Below are 22,692 nucleotides of genomic sequence, written 5' to 3'. Positions count from 1 at the left end.
TACCAAATAATGCTTTGTCTTTCAATTGTCTTTATTATGTGTATTTTTAATCTTATCTATATTCATGTGCAGCATTGAGCTACCGAGAACAATTTAATGATTATCAAAGAAAACTGGAAGCATTTTATCTGAAACTTTTCAGGTTAGAAATAATGACACAAAAGGAAACAAATTAATCTTGATTTTTTGCATTGTGCTCGGTGACTGAATGCCATATAAAAAAAAAGAAAAAAAAAAAGAAAAGAAAAAACAGAAAAAAAAACAAAGAAAAAAAAAGAAAAAAAAACAAGAAAGAAAAAAAATATGAAAAAAAAAACAAAGAAAGAAAGATAGAAATGAATTAAAAGACGAAAAAAGAGAACAAGCATTTATAGGGACGTGCCTCCAGATGTACATTTCACTATCTTATTCTGCAATGTTAAGACAAATTACTAAATTCTTTTCAAGATACCCTACATGTCTCATTTTAATTCATCTTCTCGTTATAAAATTAGTTCATGTACAGCACTATAATAAATTTTACATCTTCTGTATTTGTCTAGAGGCGCGTTCCTATATCAGTATCAAATAATGTAACATTTCCTATGTATATGTTTTTGTTTGCAATACATTATTGTTAAGTGCAGATAATTACATTTTATATGAATTATGTTTTTGTTTGCAATACATTGTTTAAGTGCATATAATTGTATCAACAAAAGAAACAAAAGAAATATTGTACAGTATATTAATGTCTTTTATTTGGCAAACTTATGAAACAAAAATGTCAAAAAGTCAGTTTATAGATGTCTAGAAAATTTCGATGAAAATAAAATGATTTAACATTTTTCAAAATTTTTCCATTTCGGAGTACTACTTCAAAACCAGATTAAAAAAAAAATGGGCCATGAACAAGAGCGCCTCCTCGTGGTGTGGCCTGGATGTAGTCTGGCTTGATTACTTCATCATCTTTAATATGCTCTTTATCAATTTTCAAATACAGTATGTGGTCACTGCCAGGCTATAACTGAACGCTCTTTTCAATAAGATGACAACGATAAACATTATATTATACCACACACCGCTCATTCGGAAGTTCTCGGTTTTTATCCTTACCGGAGATGAATGTAAACAATCGGTAAAATACTGCAAAATAAACCATGTAAGTGCAATAATATTGTGAAATTTCTTTAAAGCTACATTATTAATTACATTTAAATAAAAATAAAGACAAAAACAACCCAAAATACCTGGTAAACGGGAGGTCCGTACCCGTAGACAATCCTATACAGTGTTGTCTAGGGGTACGGATCCGTACCTCTAGAATCTGGGTCTAGAGGTACGGATCCGTACCCCTAGACACTTCCTAATTTAAACTGGATGTGAAATGTCATTTGCTAAAATATAGTTACTTGCTGAGGTTTTTGTGCTGAAATTATCGATATATTTTCCACAATTGAGTTACTTTGTCTTCCGACTTAGGAGCTTGTTTCGCCAATTTAATCCAAGCTTTTTGTTGTCTGCAATTAACGCCTTCTAAACATGTCAGCTGATCTGGATAACGGTTTATATTTACAGACGTTCTCTATCAGACACGATACTTTCACACTGTCACACACTTCAAAAACCGCTTTGATTAGTTATGGGGCCAGGCTAGTCACGTCATTCTAGTAAAGTTATGTCACGGTGTATTGATGTTGTCGTCCTTTGAGAATATCGGAAGTCCTTTGTACGCGCTGTGATATTTATTGTAGGTTAATAGACTGTTTTATTTTCCACCACGGAAAGTAGATGCAAGCGTCGGGGAAAATAAAAATAAAATCGCAATTTTGAATTTTATTTTTATTTTGGATTTTGGAGAATTAGGACCGGCGCTCCCGCAACCCAAGTTATTAAAAACCTCTGGCCTTAGTACACAAAATATGGCCCTATTTCCAAATAATGCGGATGTTAATAAAGAATTGAAGCAAGTCCATTTAGTAATAGGGCCTTAGTAATAACAGACGTAATTTAAAATGAAAGTGCATCAAAACTTTAACCATAAATCTTTTAGTGGCGGCAGAAGCAGATGCATTGGACAAATAGGATAGCTCACCATACACTCCCTATAGTTTTCTTAAAAACTGTAAGATCCCTAGGCAGCATAGAATGCTTAGTTGTTTAACAAGCAAGCTAATACCGTGCCTCCTAGAAACGGCTAAAACGAAACTCTTATTGTCCATGCACTTGAAGATCAGAAAATATCAGAACACCGATTCGAAGTACGAGTTTTTTACAGCCGTAACACAGCAATTAAAGACTGGTACTGCGATTATAAGTTCTCTAAGATCAGTAAAATTATTCACTGGTTTAATCTGATGTTCAGTTCTAATGGAACGCTCATTTACTGAGAACAGTTACTACAGCTGCTTGGTGAAGACCATAGCTATCTGATGTTTTCACTGGTGATGGTTCTGTCCTGTGAAACCAAATGAATCAAAGATGAATCTAACAACTGGATGGAATGTGCTAGCAATCTGGGTTTGATTCTCCACAGCCATTGCTATTCCGGCTAGTGTTTCTAGCCAACTCGAATATATTTAACACAATTCCACCATGAAGTCATACTCTGCTACCTATGCTCAACATTTCTGTCATACATAACAAAGACTTTTTCATGTTTAAAGTTTTACATGCAATCACAAAAATCAAGAAATAAATATTAGATATATAACAATGCATTATACAGTTGATCAAAAATACAAACATCGAGGAATTAATGGAAAACTGCAGAAAGATGATATTTCAATTTTAGTCAAGTTACTCTAAGTTTCCATTCAATATCATTTTTTTCTAATTGATTCTACTTGATTAAAACGAGTTCTGTCTCATGCAAATAATAATTCATAAAATATACATCAATATAAATAATTCATTCAATGGGTATATTAAACTGAATACAATATCTAAAATTTTCATTATAAATAAAAGATTATGTACAAAAAAAAAACATCCTTCTATGGTTGACCAAAACCCCTGAACTGAAATTTGAAACCGAAAGTTTATTTGGAGTACTCCAATCACACAGCTTAAACCAAATGTATATGCAAAATGTCATCATATAATAATAATTATTCTTGAATGCCAGACATGATTTTCCCAGGGCAAAAACAGTGCTAGAAAAACTTGTCTTACACCCTGGGGCTGTACGATGACTGGCATGCTGCCATTTATGAATGAATGCATAAATTCAGATACTATCATAGGAAAATCATATGTTTTACTTTATTTCTTCTGTCAATTAAAGAATATGGCTTGCAAGTAAAAGAATCTATCACTTGTTGAAGGTGCAGATGGAAAAATCCGACTATCAAGTAACGGATTTGAGATTACTCGGCAAAGTCTCATTAATGCCTAAACAGTTTCCCTCAAGTCACATATATCTATCCCCACCTTCAACCACAGAAATATGCTTGTGTTATAAATTTCTCGAAAGTATAGCTAAAACACAGAGATATGGTGTGGATTAGTAAAAGGACCTTGTACTTTTGTTGAAACCTTTAGTTGGGGTACTGTGCTGGACAATTCATCTTGCTATTCAAAATATTCTCAAAAGTCCTCTACGTAGTGGTTAAGGTAGGACTGTAAACATCTGACCTTGGTGTATGACCTTAACCTACAAATTGGATTAAAGTGACATACTACTTACAGGTTTGGGCATGAAACAAAACAATATGAAAATTTTAACCTCCAAGATCACAGACCTGCTTTAAAGCATTTAATTCTATTTAGATGTAACAGAAGAAAAGCATATTCAAACAAGATAACATTAACTGCACCATAATTCAAACATGCTTTCTGAATAGAGTAAGAGTGTAAAATCAGAAGATATTCTAACTGGTTACCTGTAGCAGAATATTTAGGATACATGGCTAACTTGTGATAATATAGGGCCAACTTGTGAGAATACTCGGCCATCTTGTGAGAATGTAAGGCCAACTTGTGAGAATATAAAGCCAATTTGTGAGAATATAGTGCCATTTCAAACAGTACAAACACTTTCGTGAGCGTAAAATTTAATGAATACAGGAAAATAATTCACTCTGGTTAATTGCTGATTTTACAGTACTTACAAAACACATCTGTTAACTTTTCTTTTTTGGAAATGTCCAGGAATTTCCATCAGTATGTTTACTGTATGTTTACTGAAATCCTTTCAAGCTCTAAATTGATCAAAGGTAAATAAGAAATTCATGCTTCAAACTGAATAAGCTTCTTTTTTCAAAGACTTTTTCATTTTGAATCTATAAATCTAAGGTTCTTTAAATCAGTATTACCTCACAAAGCACTTCAGCTGAGAAAATAAATAAAAATTGTCCCCTCTGTGATAAGAAAACGTAATATTTTAACCAACGAATAAATACATATATTTTTATCGCATTATTCTCTAATAACAGTTTGCTCATTTTGGCGTGCACATAACCCAACCAGTGTTCCTGGATACTGTACCAGTAATACCTTTTCTCCTCAAGTAACTGCCAACTTCCCCACATTTATCAGAGGTGGAAGATGAATGATTTCAGACATAATGTCTTTTATCAAATCGCCACAGAGAACTCTATTAATACATCAATACTCTACCAAGCTAACTAAAACAATTTATTCCAAAGAATTGAACTATGTCATGTATAAAACAATATGTGACATGACCATCTGTATTTCAGTCTTACATTATTCAACACTGTGACATCCATACAGAATAACAACTTATCATTTTATGTTTGACACTAACCTTAAAATAGTATTAAATCTTATCCATACATTCCCAATAAAAACATCTATAAATGTGTAAAACTCACAAACATGTAGATTCACCATTATCTTTGGACAATAAGATACAAACTTTGCCATGCAGTACTATAAATGTGTACAATTCATTTATTGCAAGACTGTACATTAAACATAACAAAAATACATTTGTCTTTCTACAAAAATGCTCTTTGATACAAAATTCATCTATACAAATGAGCTATTGAATAAAAAAGAAATTCTCGGTAACAGTATGTAAAACGTGCTGCCATTTATGGCCCTGTCATGAAGGAGCTGTTTAAAACCACAGCATCCAATTGGTTGATTTTCGGCTTACCGTTTAGCGGGTTATTTCTACGGGGGTGGTGGGGGCGCTGGGGGTATTTCTGCATTTCTGCGGTCTCTCGGTAGATTCGCAAAAATATTTCCAGCAGAATATTCATCCAGCAAAAAATCTGCATTTTTTTTTCACCACCGTTGTTTCACGATATGTTACCCGAGGTAATAATTGGTAATTACCTTCGTAATCTAACAATTACTTATAATGGTATAATTAGGTGTGATGATCAATCAAAGTCCTAACTGTTAATCCCTCAGAAAACGTTGTTGTTTTGTGAATGATCACTTGAGTTGTTCTTATGAAGATCTTTCAAACTATACTCTATTAACCTTCATACGTGTAACCTGTTATGCCGATATATCGTAGTCTGCAGTTGTAGTTTGTATAATTGTTGTTGGACTTATATTTTTCAATTTGCATGTTATTATATCCTACAATGTATTCATTAAATTTAAAGCAGTTACTTTACAGCAAATACCAGTAATTCAGTTTATTGTTTTTTATATGCTATCATACTCACGGCACCTGATCATGTGAGGAATTACCTCCTCCTTGGTATCGAAAACGCAGAAATTTCTCTTCCTTTTATGTGAAAACGCAGAAATTTAACACGCAGAAATTTCTTACACAATTTTTGGCACCAAAACGCAGAATATTTTGACCGCAGAAATAACCCGCTATACGGTAAGTGGCAAGCCTGCATTCCCAAGACCAGTCTACACTCAGAATTTGAGGTTTTCTTAACAGGAATGTCATACTCTCTGACATCAATACTTGGAAAATATCAAACAAATGTTGTTGCTAGGGTAGACATTGTTCTATCCTTTAATGGAAGAGTGATACTGTCCAAATAATGATGAAACCTGAAAAAAAGGAACATTAATCAGTCAAACAGAAAATTCTAAAACATCAGTTTGTTAAAACTTTTCAAAAGACAAAGTTCTAGATGCGTTTAAACTAAAGTTAGTTCTATATACAAAATAGAAGGGCTTATAACACATGTAATGCACTATTCAAATAATGTCACAAGTATTCACAGCAACTGAAGTTTGTATGCAAGCAGCAACCATATAAAATCATTACTGCACAACTCTGACTTATACTTCTTCTTTCTTAGATTACAGATTTCCCTGCAAACTATAAAGTAGTTTATTCTTACACTCTTAAGATTTTCTTTTATATAAACAAAGAAAGATTCTACTGTGTATTGTCTTGTCGATTAAAACACATTTCGCAAAATGACCTACTTTTGGCTATTCTGCCTAAAAAAGGATTCCAGACCAGTATCCCTTCCTGGTGTAATTCGAACATATTAGAAAGGAAATTTCTTTTTTTTTTGGTTGGATTTAACATCGCACCGACACATGATAGATCATATGGCGACTTTCCAGCTTTTTAATGGTGGAGGCAGACCCCAGGTGCCCCACCGGAAATAGATTTTAGTTTTGTGTGCTTTGTTCGCAAAAAAACGTTTCATCTTAACTAAAAACTGTGTTTTATTTGCCACCAAAGCACATAAAACTAAAATCTATTTCCCAAACAATTTAATTGTAACCTTACTGCCGTACAGTTTAAGGTGAAAGATCAAACAACCTTAATATAGCATGTTCAAAAGTTTTAAATGTACATGTATATCTAAAAGCAATCATGTTACCTTCTTTTAGTGTTTGTGACCTGCCTACACTGCTCTGTTCTGCAGATTTCCCTGAGAGTTGGTAGGTAGTCTAGGTGAACTGTTCTAAGGTGTGAATGTGATACCAGAGGTAGATTGTCCACAGAATTGTCGCATGCTCTTCTGTACTCGCCAGGAATGCTGTATAACATAAAGGAAACAGTTTAATTGCAAGACTTTATTGTATTTTGGCACTTGAGACATGTGCAAATGTTGAGTACTGCTCAAACCTGGGCTAGAGGGTGTGGATGGTAGCATGTTTCATAACAGGCTCGATCATTTTATTTTTATGTCATGTTGGGCGTCCTGTGGAGTTCCTACATTTTCTATTTTACACGTGTCTCTTTACAAATTTTTATCAAATTTCTGCAAAAAGCTGACTTTTCAAAAGAGTACCGTTATCAACTTTTTTAACTAATGACTTAATCAAATTGTAGTAACCTGAAAATTACATATCACTATTGTAACTAAGAAACTAAAGAATAAATCTGATGAACGAGTAAACACAAAAATCTTAACATGGATGAAAATGCTGATAGGAAAAGAATCTGACAACTGCCTCTACTCTCTGTAAATTGAGAGTACTGTTAAGGAATAAAGGTACATGCTTAACTTTTTTCAACTTCCTCAACACTTTTATGAAATCTAAAATAATCAACTACAAATCACTATACAAGTAGGAAGTTTTCGATGAGACATGTCCTACAAATCTATCATCTGTATGAAAAGTAAAATTTAAATGTACAAACAGGTCATCACTTTCAAAATCTCCAGTATGAAAAGTCCCCCCCCCCACCCCACCCCCACCACTTAGTACTAAATAAAGTTAATGTCATCAAGCAGCCACCATAGGGGATGACACAATTTTGCTGCTTAAAACAAGTTGAAATTAGAACAAAGTCGGTCTGGGAAGTTAGCTGACTGGCTGCTTAGAGCAAGTGGCTGTTTAATACAGGTGGCTGCTATGGCAGGTTAAACTGTAATACTGAATATCCTGTACGTAAAAAGGCATTTCATGCCGACTTGTTCGTGGGCTTTAATCTTACCTTATACTACTGTTATCGACTAGGGTAAAATGTTCATTCTGCCTGCTGACTGGTAGTGTGAAGTTTTCTGCAAAAGTCTCATTTTCACCATTCAACTTTTCTGCCTCTTCCTTCACTGCACTGCACTCCCTGTACATTTTACATATACTTCTTGTTTCAATCTCTGAACTATACATTCTATGAGAGTCTAGATCTAATTCACACTGTGTCGGGAAACTGGCAAGCTCGTTTCCCACGCCTGCAACAAGAGTACCTTTCACATCCCTGCCCTTAAAACTCTGCATTTTATCACAAATTTTCATTCTATCGTTAGATTCCAGCACATCTAACGATGACATTGTGTCATAAAATCTTGTAAAATGTGACAAACTCTTCGCTAAACACAAATTCTCCACTTTGCTTCCTTTTGCCAACTTTTCCAATTCTGTCCGATCATTTTCAATCTCTTCTTCCAGTTTATCATCAGAATGTTCAACATTACTTGCATCATTTGATGCTTCACTATCATATAAATCACTTCCTATTCGAATTCTTTTTCTCTTTTTAGATTTACTATTACTGGAGTCCTGAGACACCTTGAACACAGAGTCCACTACTTTTGTAGTAAATGGTAACACTATGTGTAGATTGTTGTAGAAGGGATCCATCCCTGAAGTCTGTTTTATACAACAACATGTACAAATCATTTCCTGAAGAGTGGCAGTTGACTTGGCCTGAAATGGAATTTATAGAATAATGATACAGTAAAATTCCTCTACTAATATAAGTTATGGTCCTGAACCCAAATACCTTAACCCTTACCCTGCTAAATTTCTAATAATGAACTTGGCCATCTTTCCATTTTGACAGTACCATTAACTGTTAAAAGGGATGCTTAACAAAAAGATAATGACTGAATGGCGAACAGTGCAGATCATGATCAGACTGCACAGATGTGCAGGCTGATCATAATCTACACTGGCTGCAAAGGCAGAATCAATCATGTCCAGCATGAAAAGGGTTAAAAATGAAGTAACCTGTCTTAACGAGTTGGAAAGTTAGTAAAAAGACAGCACGACTTCTTTTAAACAGTATCTACAGTAGTAGGTTGTCTTCTGAAATGAGTGCCCATAAGGTAGAGCATCACTATATTTTACATAATGAACAAGAATTTAAATGAATTATTTATCAATTCACTTGCATAGGAGGCCTAATAAGACAAAATTCAATCAAAACATCCCTCTTGAAAATTGCAGGTGGGAAAAAAACTGATAACAAAGAAAGCATCTCAACTGCACACCATTAATTTTATCACTAAAACAATTTAACTGTTACAGCTAGACTCGACTCACTAACTGAAAAGAGAGAAGTGGACAGTGGTATTTCACACAGACTTTTAACTTATGTAAGATGCAAAAAAAACATTGTTAAACATATAATTCATTATAATTTTTGTTTTTCAGAAACAAGAAGAAACTAACCTTCAGTCCCTGAGTAAGAAAATCAGCTATGGAGATATCTCTGCCACCTATGAGAGACTCCAACCCTATACTATGAACTGGAGGATAATTCTTCACTTCCTCATTATCATCTACAGCTATAACCTCTGTCTGCCTATTTAAAGTGACTTGAGAACAAGCGTCTACCGAATTAGAATTATCATCTTCCAACACACGTCGCCTCTTCTTTAACGGCTTAAGTGAAACAAAATCATCGTCACTATTATCAACGTCTCTACTCATTTCACTTTTCTGATCAATGTTCAATTTTTCTGTCCTGAATGTCAAGCAGCTGTCACTTTGTATACTGCTTTGAGAATTTTCCATTTCTAATCCTAGAGCATCGGCAGTTTTCTGGGAATTTTTAAAAACTTGTACAACTTTGTGGGAGATCGTGTGTCCTCCTCCAGATTCCAAAAGGTACTGAAGAGCTACAAGGCACCTTCTCATATCACAGTGGTAGAACTGAGCAAGTTCCGCTAACATGATGGGATCTGTTCGCATGTTCTCAACCAATGAAATGGTCTGTAGATGAGTTGTAATGCTTGCCTGGAAGAAAAAGCATGAAAAACAATTTATAAGAATCAAGTGCTAAATCATTTTGTTGACATAAAATGTTGCTCAAAATGGCTAAGAATTTGTGGATTTCAAAGATAAACTGTATAATGGCCTACAACTTGACAAAACCCAAAAATCCACAAAAATTAGTTCACCGTCTATGTTAATGATTTTACAGTAACAATGTTGAGGAAAACTTTGCTCAATTCAACAGACATGAAAATTGAGCTAGCAAGACATAACATGTGAAAGGAGGATTAAATATGTACAAGTCTGACACACACAAAAATCTCAGTAATGTAGGCATCGGAAATAGACATCAAAATAATTGCACCTTTACTAATCCTACCTGTTCTGTGTTACAGAAATGCTTCTATTGTGACATTTTGATACAAGCAAAACTGTATTATCTGCCCTATAAAATACTGACTGTTATTTCATTTTATTGGCCTGTTACAAATTAATAAATCATAAATGTTTTTGTTGTGCAAAGAAGTATGATATTGTGTCTTAAACCATTTTCATTTTCCACTCAATTGCAAGGGAAGTATCTGCTTAGAAGTACTAGCCCAAGGCAAGAGTTGTCATTCTTTGCGGATCACAACTCAAGGCTCTCGTTTGACAAAATTTGGGGCCGAATATGGGCCCCATTCCCCCCCTCAAAATAGTATGGTTTTTCCCCACAATACAAAACAAGAGGACTTTGATGGTCTTGAATCGCTCACCTGTCCCCACATGACCCAGTTTTGAACTGTGTATAACGCTGTTTTTTCTATTTTTTGACATAGTGACCTAGTTTTTGAGCTCATGTGACCCAGTTTTGAATCTGACCTAGATATCATCAAGATAAAAATTCTGACCAATTTTCATGAAGATCCATTGAAAAATATGGCCTCTAGAGAGGTCACAAGGTTTTTCTATTATTTGACCTAAGGCCTCACCAAATTAAAAAGTTGTTCATCGGATTTGCCGCTCGTATATTTTCAGAAACACAAAAAAATTATTTTTTTTTGTTTTTGGCTTGCGCTCGCCCCATTGAAAAAAATCAATCCAAAATTTTTTGGTGCGCTACTTTTTACGGACGTAAAAGTGTATAAATGCTTATAATTCCAGTCCCAGATTGTTCTCAAATGGATTTTAATCAAAATAAATACATACTACGCACACATCGTCTATAATAAATCATGACACTCATATTTAGTTGCATTAAAGTTATTTCCCCTTTATGCAGTTACGCCATTTTCTTCAAATATTTACCAAATTACATGCTACAAATATTGATTTATTTCATTGAAAACTGGATGAAGAAAAACATACTAATTTATTTGATAACATCAATCTACATTATTTTGGTAAGGGTAAATACTTATTGATGCATGCCACTTATCTGTTTTCTGTTTTTTCCTGTCCAAATGATCAGCATTTGCATACGAAAGTTGGTGGGGTAAGGAATTTACATTACGACTTGTTTTCAGAACAGTTTCGATTTTCAAATTTTCCAATCATTTAGTAGACTATTGTTAATGCACGTTAATCTCCATATCAGACTTTAATTGAGACTTTGTTTCAACAAATTTGATATGTTATGAAAGTTTAAAGTTAGAAAAAGAGCTGTACATAAGACATCACGCTCGACTTTTCTGAATCAGAGCTTTGCCAGTAAAAGGGGCATAATAGTCATAAGCTATTAAAGTACAGAGCTATTGGTCATTATATAAAACTTAATTAAAACAAGAGCTTGTCGAACACGAAATGCCCCCCTTGATGCATTTAGTAATTGCACATGGAACAGACATTATATGCTCACTGTAAACAAAAGTTCTACCATTCTGGTTTAATCTGACCTTGACCTTTAACCTATTAACCTAACAAGAGATTACAGAGTGAACTTGGCGCCATCCACTGAGCCATTTTTGAATGTTCCAAATTTCAAGACTAGCTCAAGGTCAAAATCAAGGTCAAATTTCATTTCGGTACAAAACAATGCGTATGTGGTCCAAATTTGAAAGCTGTGGCTTGAGAAATGTGAAAGTAGGTCACTAGATCAATTTCAAGGTCAAAGTTCATTTTGGTAGACAGAACTATGCATGTGCTTCAAATTTGGAGGCTGTAGCTTGAGAAATGTGAAAGTAGGTAATAGGTAAAAATCAATGTCAAATTTCAATTCAGAACACAAAAATATGCATGCGGTCCATATTTGAAGCCTGTAGCTTGAGAAATGTGAAAGTAGGTCACTAGGTCAATCTCAAGATCAAAGTTCATTTCGGTACACAAAACTATGCACGTGGTTCAAATTTGAAGGCTGTAGCTTGAGAAATGTGAAAGTAGGTCACTAGGTCAAAATCAAGGTCAAATTTTATTTCGGAACACAAAACTATGCTAGTGGTCCAAATTTGAAGCCTGTACCTTCAGAAATGTGAAAGTAGGTCAATCTCAAGATCAAAGTTCATTTCAGTACACAAAACTATGCTTGTGGTTCAAATTTGAAGGCTGTAGCTTGAGAAATGTGAAAGTAGGTCACTAGGTCAAAATCAAGGTCAACTCATGTCAAGGTTCATCTTGCCACTCAAAACTATACATGTGGTCCAAATTTGAATGATGTAAGTTATGGACATGAAGATTCTAAGTTTTTCCCTATATAAGTCTATATGAACCATGTGACCCCTGGGGCGGGGCCATATTTGACCCTAGAGGGATAATTTGAACAAACTTGGCTGAGAACCACTAGATGATGCTACATTACAAAATATATAAGCCATAGTCTTTGTAGTTTGGACAAGAAGATTTTCAAAGTTTTTCCCTATATAAGTCTATGTAAACCATGTGACCCCCAGGGCGGAGCCATATTTCACCCTAGGGGAATAATTTGAACAATCTTAGTAGAGGACTACTAGATGATGTCATATATAAAATATCAAAGCCCTAGTCCCTGTGGTTATGGACAAGAGGTTTTTCAAAAAATTTTCCTATGTAAGTCTATATAAACCATGTGACCCCCGGGGTGGGGCCATATTTGACCCCAGGGAAATAATCTGAACAATCTTGGTAGTGGACCACTAGATTTTGCTACATACCAAATATCAAAGCCCTAGGCCCTATGGTTTTGGACAAGAAGATCAGAAACCGTTTAACTGTTCCTGGCCAATGTGACATTGACCTTTGACCTAATGACCTCAAAATCAATAGGGGTCGTCTGCTGGTCATGGCCAACCTAACTATCAATTTTCCTGACACTAGGCCCAAGCGTTCTTGATTTACTGCCCGAAAACCATTTTACTGTTCCTGGTCACTGTGACCTTGACCTTTGACATACTGACCTCAAAATCAATAGGGGTCATCTGCTGGTCATGACCAACCTCCCTATCAATTTTCGTGACCCTAGGCCTAAGCGTTCTTGAGTTATCATCCGGAAACCGTTTCACTGTTCAGGGTCACTGTGACCTTGACCTTTAACATACTGACCTCAAAATCAATAGGGGTCATCCGCTGGTCTTGACCAACTTCCCCATCAACTTTCATGATCCTAGGCCCAAGTGTTCTTGAGTTATCATCCGGAAACCATTTTACTATTCAGGGTCACTGTGACCTTGACCTTTGACATACAGACCTCAAAATCAATAGGGGTCATCTGCTGGTGATGACCAACCTACCTATCAACTTTCATGATCCTAGGCCCAAGCGTTCTTGAGTTATCATCCGGAAATGGATTGGTCTACATTCCGACCGACTGACCGACCGACAGACCGACCGACATCTGCAAAACAATATACCCCTCCTTCTTCGAAGGGGGGCATAAATATTCTATGTTAAAAAGGGGCATAACTCTGTCTAGATTCAGACTTAAGAGTATTGTTTCTCCTGGTGTAGACTTTGACAGTAAATAACTGTTCTAAGTTTCAAATCAGAAGCTTTAATAGATCTAGTAACACTCGCATAAATATTTGATGTATCAAAAACTTTGTAAAGTCAGCTAAGAATGCCACATTTTCATAGCAGTAAATATTCAAGTCACATATGTATGTGATAAGTATGGTGTAAGGTTATGCATTGTTGTTTATTACATATTTTCTAACAGCATTTTCAAAAGCATGCATTATTTGATTACAGTGTACTGTATGACAATGTTATTACCTTTTTTCACGAGTTCGCTTTGTTGTGCGTCTGCAGGTCAGATTTTCTCAATCCCTGGGGACTTACTTTTTAATTTAAAAGGGCTATACATTCTATTTTAAGGTTTTTATTAGTCAGCCGAGAGCCAAATGAAGACAAATATATTTCTTCGCTCTTCGCTCGCTCCTGATTTTCTCAAAAACCAAAAAAAATATTTAAATTATTTTTTCGCTCGCCGCCTCAAATTTTTCAGAAAAAAATCCGATGAACAACTTATCAGTTTGGTGTGGCGTAATGAGTTTTTGAAGGCACGTGACCCAGTTTTAAACCTGACCTAGACATCATCAAGGTGAACATTCTCACCAATTTTCATGAAGATCTCATGAAAAATATGGCCTCTAGAGAGGTCACAAGGTTTTTCTATTTTTAGACCTACTGACCTAGATTTTGACCGCAGTTGACCCAGTTTCGAATTTGGCCTAGAGATCATCAAGATGAACATTCAGACCAACTTTCATACAGATCCCATGAAAAATATGGCCTCTAGAGAGGTCACAAGGTTTCTTTATTATTTGACCTACTGACCTAGTTATTGATGGCACGTGACCCAATTTCGAACTTGACCTAGATATCATCAAGATGAACATTCTGACCAATTTTCATGAAGATCCATTCAAAAGTATGGCCTACAGAAAGGTCACAAGGTTATTTTTAATATTTGACCTACTGACCTAGTTATAGAAGGCACGTGACCCAATTTCAAACTTGACCTAGATATCATCAAGGTGAACATTCTGACCAATTTTCATGAAGATCCATTCAAAAGTATGGCCTCTAGAGAGGTCACAACGTTTTTCTATTTTTTGACCTACTGACCTAGATTTTGACCGCAGTTGATCCAGTTTCGAGCCTAACCTAGATATCATTAAGATGAACACTCAGACCAACTTTCATACAGATCCCATGAAAAGTATGGCCTCTAGAGAGGTCACAAGGTTTTTTTTATTATTTGACCTACTGACCTAGTTTTTGAAGGCACGTGACCCAGTTTTGAACTTGACCTAGATATCATCAAGGTGAACATTCTAATTTTCATGATGATCCCATGAAAAATGTGACCTCTAGAGTGGTCACAAGCAAAAGTTTACGGACGCACAGACGCTGCGCGATCACAAAAGCTCACCTTGTCACTTTGTGACATGTGAGCTAAAAAATTCCCCCCTCTAGTCCAAGAACATCAGTGCTAAGCGCTTTGCAGTTGACATGTTGGCCTTAAAATCTTCTTTTTTCTGAAAATTCAGTTGCTCAGAGAAAAAATATAAAGTGTGATGCCTGAGTAAGGTTGTTTATAGTTGGAAGAGTTCATACAGCAGAATTTATAATTAACAGAATTCAGGTTTGGGTCAGTAAAGTTGAAAAGAATGTTTATATTTGTCTGCATTTCTTTTCACGTTTGAAATTCCCCGTCAAAAGAATTTTTTTGAAAAATCATGCGAAATTCCCCCCTTGCATGGACCCTGGCCCCAGTCCCAACAAGAGTGCAAGAATGTCACAATATACGCCCGTCACAGCAAATTTCTTTACTCTAGCACCTGTATTTGCAAATGGAATTTTAATTTTGTGGTTGTTTAGTAATAACTAAGTGTTTTGTTTTCTAAGTCCACAAAAAAACTCCTTACCAGGTAGAGATACCTTAAAATACACCTAAAATTGGAAAGTAACATCTATGTTGTACCACAGAAAAGTGGTCTTGGTTTTTCCCTACAGTCAATTATAAACAAGAGGACCATGATGGTCCTGAATCGCACACCTGTCTCCACATGACCCAATTTTCATGAAGATCCATTGAAAAATATGGCTTCTAGAGAGATCACAAGGTTTTTCTATTATCTGACCTAATGACCTAGTTTTTGAAGGCACATGACCCAGTTCTGATCTTGACCTAGATATTATCAAGGTGAACATTCTCACCAATTTTCATAAAGATCTCATGAAGAGTATGGCCTCTAGAGAGGTCACAAGGTTTTTCTATTTTTATACCTACTGACCTAATTTTGGCAACATGTGACCCAGTTTCAAATTTTATCTAGATATCATCAAGGTGAACATTCAGACAAATTTTCATGAAGATCCGTTGAAAAATATGGCCTCTAGAGTGGTCAAAAGGTTTTTCTATATTTAGACCTACTGACCTAGTTTTTGACCACAGTTGACCCAGTTTCGAACTTGACCTAGATATCATCAAGATGAATATTCAGACCAACTTCCATACAGATCCCATGAAAAATATGGCCTCTAGAGAGGTCACAAGGTTTTTTTATTATTTGACCTACTGACCTAGTTTTTGATGGCATGTGACCCAGTTTCGAACTTGACCTAGATGTCATCAAGGTGAACATTCTGACCAATTTTACTGAAGATCCATTGAAAAGTATGGTCTCTAGAGAGGTCACAAGATTTTTCTATTTTTAGACCTACTGACCTAGTTTTTGACTGCAGTTGACCCAGTTTCAAACCTGACCTAGATATCATCAAGATGAACATTCAGACCAACTTTCATACATATCCCATGAAAATATGGCCTCTAGAGAGGTCACAAGGTTTTTTCATTATTTGACCTACTGACCTACTTTTTGAAAACACGTGACCCACTTTCGAACTTGACCTAGATATAATCAAGGTGAACATTCTGACCAATTTTTATGAAGATCTATTCATAAGTATGGCCTCTACAGAGGTCATAAGGTTTTTCTATTTTTAGACCTACTGACCTAGTTTTTGACCGCACGTGACCCAGTTTCGAACTTGACCTAGATATCATCAAGATGAACATTCAGACTAACTTTCATACAGATCCCATGAAAAATATGGCCTTTAGAGAGGTCACAAGGTTTTTCTATTATTTGACCTGCTGACCTAGTTTTTGAAGGCACGTGACCCAGTTTCGAACTTGACCTAGATATCATCAAGGTGAACATTCTGACCAATTTTCATGAAGATCTTGTGAAATATATGGCCTCTAGAGAGGTCACAAGGTTTTTCTATTTTTAGACCTACTGACCTAGTTTTTGACTGCACGTGACCCAGTTTCGAACTTGACCTAGATATCATCAAGCTGAACATTCTGACCAATTTTCATAAAGATCCCATGAAAAATGTGACCTCTAGAGTGGTCACAAGCAAAAGTTTACGCACGCACGGACGGACTAACGCACGGACGGACGACAGACGACGGACGCTGCGTGATCACAAAAGCTCACCTTGTCACTTTGTGACAGGTGAGCTAAAAAGTTACAATATAAGTTATTTATAGTAACAACTAAGGGAAGTTAATCTTAAAAAAAAAAAAAAAAAAAAAAAAAAATTGTAAGTCCTCACAAAAATCTTTACCAGGTAGAGACTGGTCAAAATACACCTCAAAATTGGATGTAGCATGCATGTTGTACTACAGAAAAGTGGTCTCGATTTTTCCCTACGACTAGTAATGAAAAAGTTACAATATAAGCTATTTATAGTAACAACAAAGGGAAGTAATTCTAAAGAAGGGAACTGCGCATGACACTTCGTCTCATGATGGTGTATAATTGTGTCAAGTTACATCAAAATCCCTCCATGCATGAAGAAGAAATGCTTCGGACAAAGTCATTCTTGTATCTGACCTTTGGCCTCTAAGTGTGACCTTGACCTTAGACCTAGGGACCTGGTTCTTGCGCATGACACTACGTCTCGTGGTGGTATACATTTGTGCCAAGTTATATCAAAATCCCTCTATGCATGAAGAAGAAATGCTCCGGACAAGGTTTTCATTCTTGTATCCTTTGACCTCTAAGTGTGACCTTGACCTTAGACCTAGAGACCTGGTTCTTGCGCATGACACTCCGCCTCATGGTGGTGAACATTTGTGCCAAGTTATATCAAAATCCCTCTATGCATGAAGAAGAAATGCTCCGGACAAAGTTTTCATTCTTGTATCCTTTGACCTCCAAGTGTGACCTTGACCTTAGACCTAGGGACCTGGTTCTTGCGCATGACACTCCTTCTCATGATGATGAACAATTGTGCCAACTTTCATCAAAATCCCTCTATGGATGAAGAAGATATGCTCCGGACAAAGTCATTCTTGAATTTGACCTTTGACCTCTAAGTGTGACCTTGACCTTAGACCTAGGGACCTGGTTCTTGCGCATGACACTCCGTCTCATGATGGTGAACAACTGTGCCAAGTTTCATCAAAATCCCTTCATGCATGTAGAAGATATGCTCCGGACAAGGTCTGTGGACGCCGCCCGCCCGCCCGCCCGCCAGGGGCGTTCCCATAATACGTCCCGTTTTTCAAACGGGCGTATAAAAAGCAAACGAGAGCCCTGCAACTTTAAATCAAGTATTAAAACTTCTCTTATTGATATTAACAAAACTATCATAAATTCCACATTTGTGAAATCATTTATTGCCTATTTCAAGAACTTAGAAATCAATTTCCAGACTTTATTTAACGTATTTCTATCATTGGAAATTTTACGGTCTATCTCTAAGTAATGTAATGTGACTCTTACATTGTCTATGCAGTCAAAGTTTTCAAACATGACGTGGTACAAAAAAGTTTTCCTCAACACTTTCTGTAAGCATGTTGTGTAATACATGTCAATAAATGTACTAGGTGAATTTCTGAAATGCTTATGCAGCATTGTAAATCATTTAATTGCTGTTTGTATCATCTGCCAATATATGGGGGCCTAAACAAGGCAGTCTGAAAGACAGCTAAATCCCCCGCCACTGTTATTAATGGTGAAAGGGTAAACCTTTGACCTTGAGCTGTGACTTTGACTTTGAACTGACATGGCTGACTCATGAATTCTGCAGATCGTATTGAAGAGGCGATCATTTGACCAAAGTTTCATGAAAATCCTTCAAGGGGTTTAGGAGATACAGAGCTCAAACCTTTGACCTGAGTTGACATGGCTGACTCATGAGTTCTGCACATCATCTTGACAAGTTGATCATTTGACCCAAGTTTGATGGGTTTAGGAGATACAGAGTGGACATAAAATGGAAGGCTCAAACCTTTGACCCAAAGTTGTGACCTTGACCTTGAGCCAGCATGGCTGACTCATGAGTTCTGCACATCATCTTGAAGAGGTGATCATTTGACGCAGGTTTTACACGAATCCTTCAAGGGGGTCAGGAGATACAGAGCGGACACAAAATGGAAGGCTTAAACCTGTGACTAAGTTATGACCTTGACCTTGAGCCGGCATGGCTGACTCATGAGTTCTGCATATCATCTTGATGAGGTGATCATCTGACCAAAGTTTTATAAAATTCCTTCAAGGGGTTTAGGAGATATAGAGCAGACACGAAATGGAAGGCTAAAACCTTTGACCCAGAGTTGTGACCTTGACCTTGAGCCAATATGGCTGACTCACGAGTTCTGCACATTGGCTTGATGAGGTGATCATTTGACCCAAGTTTCATGAAAATCCTTCAAGGGGTTTAGGAGATATGGAGCGGACACAAAAGTGTAACTTGAATTTTTTTCTCAAAAAAGACACAATCCAATACCATTTTCAGCAGGAAGGCATGCTGCTGATGACACGCTTTAAAACTCTGATGAAAAGACCAGTAAAACAATTAGTATACTTAATCAATTAGCTACATTTAACAGGAATTTACCACAGATGGTCTTTTAAAGTTCATTTGTTCATATCTGCCATCGAATGTATCTGTGAAGCCTGGATCTGCGGTAGTCAGGACAATGGGAATCTTTGTGTTGGACATGAAATTCTGTATCGCAGACAAAAATCCCCTGTCCTCATCAAACACTATATCAACCTAGAATTGAAACAATAAATATGAACGAAAAGTAAACTGTTGATATATAGATATTTACTTCAAATGTAAACAAGACCTGTCCGTAAAACAGCCAATACTCAACTATTCAGATTGTTGTCCCAGAAGCAGGAATATTACCCTAAATGTTAAAATATCTATATAGAGTTTCAATTCAATATCTGCATTTGTTTTTGACATAGTAACTAGCATGCAAAACTTTAACCAGAAGTTTTAAGTTCAAAAGGGGACATAATCTGGCCAAAATGCATGTCAGAGTTATGGGACTTGATGCTATCAGCTGGTTTTATAACCCCGAGACACATTAAGTTTCATGTGCAGGCTGATCATGACCTGCACTGTTCGTTATTCAGTCAGCAAAGTTTCAACAAACTTCAAAAAATAAATGGTATTGCTCAAACTAAATGATGGACCAGTCCATTATAGAAATTGAGCAGTGTAAAGGTTAAGCCAATTCATTCATTACAAGATCACAGCTATTACTTACCTCATCAAACAGTATCAGTGTTGTACTAGACAGGTTCAGACTCTTGGCGGCACTCTGGGAGTTACTGTCCTCAATCACCAGCTGCAAACTCTTGTGTTTCATTTCATTTCCTCGCTTCTCTCGCTTATTTTGGGGGTTTCCTTCTGTAAATAGTAATATTTCCATTTGAAACTTGATTATTTATGTCATAAAATAAACCACCTGTACAGTAAATCATCTTTGGCATGTTTGTTACTGCGGAAGTCGGCGTTTTCATTATCAAGATGCGTTATTTTTTATAGCCACATGCAACATGTCCTATAAATACCAATGTCAGGTGTACTGTTTTCCAGCAAGAAATTATTTCATTTGACTGTGTTAAATCAAAGATTTCATTGACTTATTGTACTGTGTCCAGAGGCCTTTACAATATAGACTTACAATGTATCATTTACAGGGCTATTATGAAAACACACGTTTTTTAACATACTGTGAGATCATTAATATTCATTGGGGACTCGTTTTCAGATTTTTTTTATTAAATTATATCCACAAAATTAAATCCCAATGGACCAGAAGAATTCAAGTCCACAAATCAAAATCCACAAATGCATTTCCCCACAAAATAGCCGTTTTGGCCAAAATCATGAAACCTGATGCCTATGGAATCAAATGAATTCTGAAATGATTCTAATGGTACCTTTATCAGATTTGTTCCTTTTTCTCTTCCTTCCTGTTTGTTTTTCCTCTTGTTTACTCTCTGCTGCTGGTGCTGCTGCCTTCTTGAAGAGATTTGTAAATGCAGTTGGCATCTTGTTTTCCGGCTTCGGTTTGTCACCAAGAGCTGAAATTTACAGTTAACTGCAATACTATACAGCTTTTTTAATGGACTAAAAATAATTCAGAATCTAATTCATCTCAACTCTGTAAATCTTAACCTCTAATACAGCGTAGACAGTCTGTACATCCCTACCCCTTTGCCCTAAACTGATCTTCTTTTGTGGAGATATTTTTTACTTATAAATAGACCTGTTCATTAATACTGTGTAAATCACTACTTCTAAAATTTATATCATATTCTATAATGCTATTTTTTTATGGGCATATATTTTATTCAAATCACATAAATATAATAACATACAAGCTCTATGGCTTTTGAAAAGACTACATTAACAATGTTTGTTATGGAACTACTTAAAATATCATAACCTTACATACTACCTATTATTAATTTTTTTTATGTAAAGACAGCTAAATTTCTATATGGACATCATTCTCCAATCATGGGCCATATTAATAAGTATTCTAATAGGTAATTAACCAAAAAAGATACTGGCTGAATAGAGATCAATGCAAATAACCATCAGACTGCACCATATTCTAAGGGTTATTAACCAAAAAAGGTACTGGCTGAATAGAGATCAATGCAAACACCCATCAGACTGCACCATATTCTAAGGGGTATTAACCAAAAAAGGTACTGGCTGAATAGACATCAATGCAAATAACCATCAGACTGCACCATATTCTAAGGGGTATTTACCAAAAAAGGTACTGGCTGAATAGAGATCAATGCAAATAACCATCAGACTGCACCATATTCTAAGGGGTATTAACCAAAAAAGGTACTGGCTGAATAGACATCAATGCAAATAACCATCAGACTGCACCATATTCTAAGGGGTATTAACCAAAAAAGGTACTGGCTGAATAGAGATCAATGCAAATAACCATCAGACTGCACCATATTCTAAAGGGTATTTACCAAAAAAGGTACTGGCTGAATAGAGATCAATGCAAATAACCATCAGACTGCACCATATTCTAAGGGGTATTAACCAAAAAAGGTACTGGCTGAATAGACATCAATGCAAATAACCATCAGACTGCACCATATTCTAAGGGTTATTAACCAAAAAAGGTACTGGCTGAATAGAGATCAATGCAAATAACCATCTGACTGCACCATTTGCCAGGACTTGTCTTTTTCCAAATCTACAAAAAAGATGCTACTGCTAGCAAATTCCTTATAGATTTTATGCAAAAAAAACAACAACATTGTATCTTAATTACTTTCAGGCAAGCATTCTCAGTCATCTGCAGACAGACTCACTGGTTGAGAATGTATGAACAGATTCTTTCATATTTTTTAATAGTGTAACTTAATTCATTTTTGAACATCATCCATATTTTATAAATATAAAAGCTGCAAAAACCAGGGCTCCGGAAATTTTGAGAACTCAATCGGTCCGAAACGAAAATCCTGACATCGGCGCTACCCCACCCACCGCATTACCAATATACCATATTTGTAAAAACGTGATAATAAGCATGTCATGCATTAAAACTGAGTTACCGGTCAACGCGAGTTACCATACAATGAAGACAGTTATTCAGTGTTATGTGTG

The 22,692-nt window shown here is 35.9% G+C and overlaps 1 protein-coding gene across 4 annotated transcripts in view; it reads right to left on the bottom strand.

Annotated features, from left to right (window-relative positions):
- Positions 1–5,600: 5,600 nt before the first annotated feature.
- Positions 5,601–22,692, bottom strand: part of LOC123562175 (ATPase family AAA domain-containing protein 5-like) — a 47,777-nt gene continuing 30,685 nt past the window's right edge. For all 4 annotated transcript variants that reach the window (XM_053536489.1, XM_053536490.1, XM_053536488.1 and 1 more), the window contains exons 13-19: positions 20,985–21,128; positions 20,306–20,448; positions 19,642–19,800; positions 9,286–9,852; positions 7,826–8,538; positions 6,762–6,920; positions 5,601–5,970 (exon numbers count right to left, since the gene is read on the bottom strand). In XM_053536489.1, the coding sequence (XP_053392464.1) occupies positions 5,892–5,970; positions 6,762–6,920; positions 7,826–8,538; positions 9,286–9,852; positions 19,642–19,800; positions 20,306–20,448; positions 20,985–21,128 (1,964 nt within the window). In that variant the 3' untranslated portion in view covers positions 5,601–5,891. The remainder of the gene's footprint in view (positions 5,971–6,761; positions 6,921–7,825; positions 8,539–9,285; positions 9,853–19,641; positions 19,801–20,305; positions 20,449–20,984; positions 21,129–22,692) is intronic.

This window comes from Mercenaria mercenaria, chromosome 2, assembly GCF_021730395.1.
Source record: "Mercenaria mercenaria strain notata chromosome 2, MADL_Memer_1, whole genome shotgun sequence".
Classification (NCBI taxonomy): domain Eukaryota; kingdom Metazoa; phylum Mollusca; class Bivalvia; order Venerida; family Veneridae; genus Mercenaria; species Mercenaria mercenaria.
Note: the sequence above shows the minus strand (reverse complement) of the source record. Positions and strands in the feature narration are given on the sequence as shown.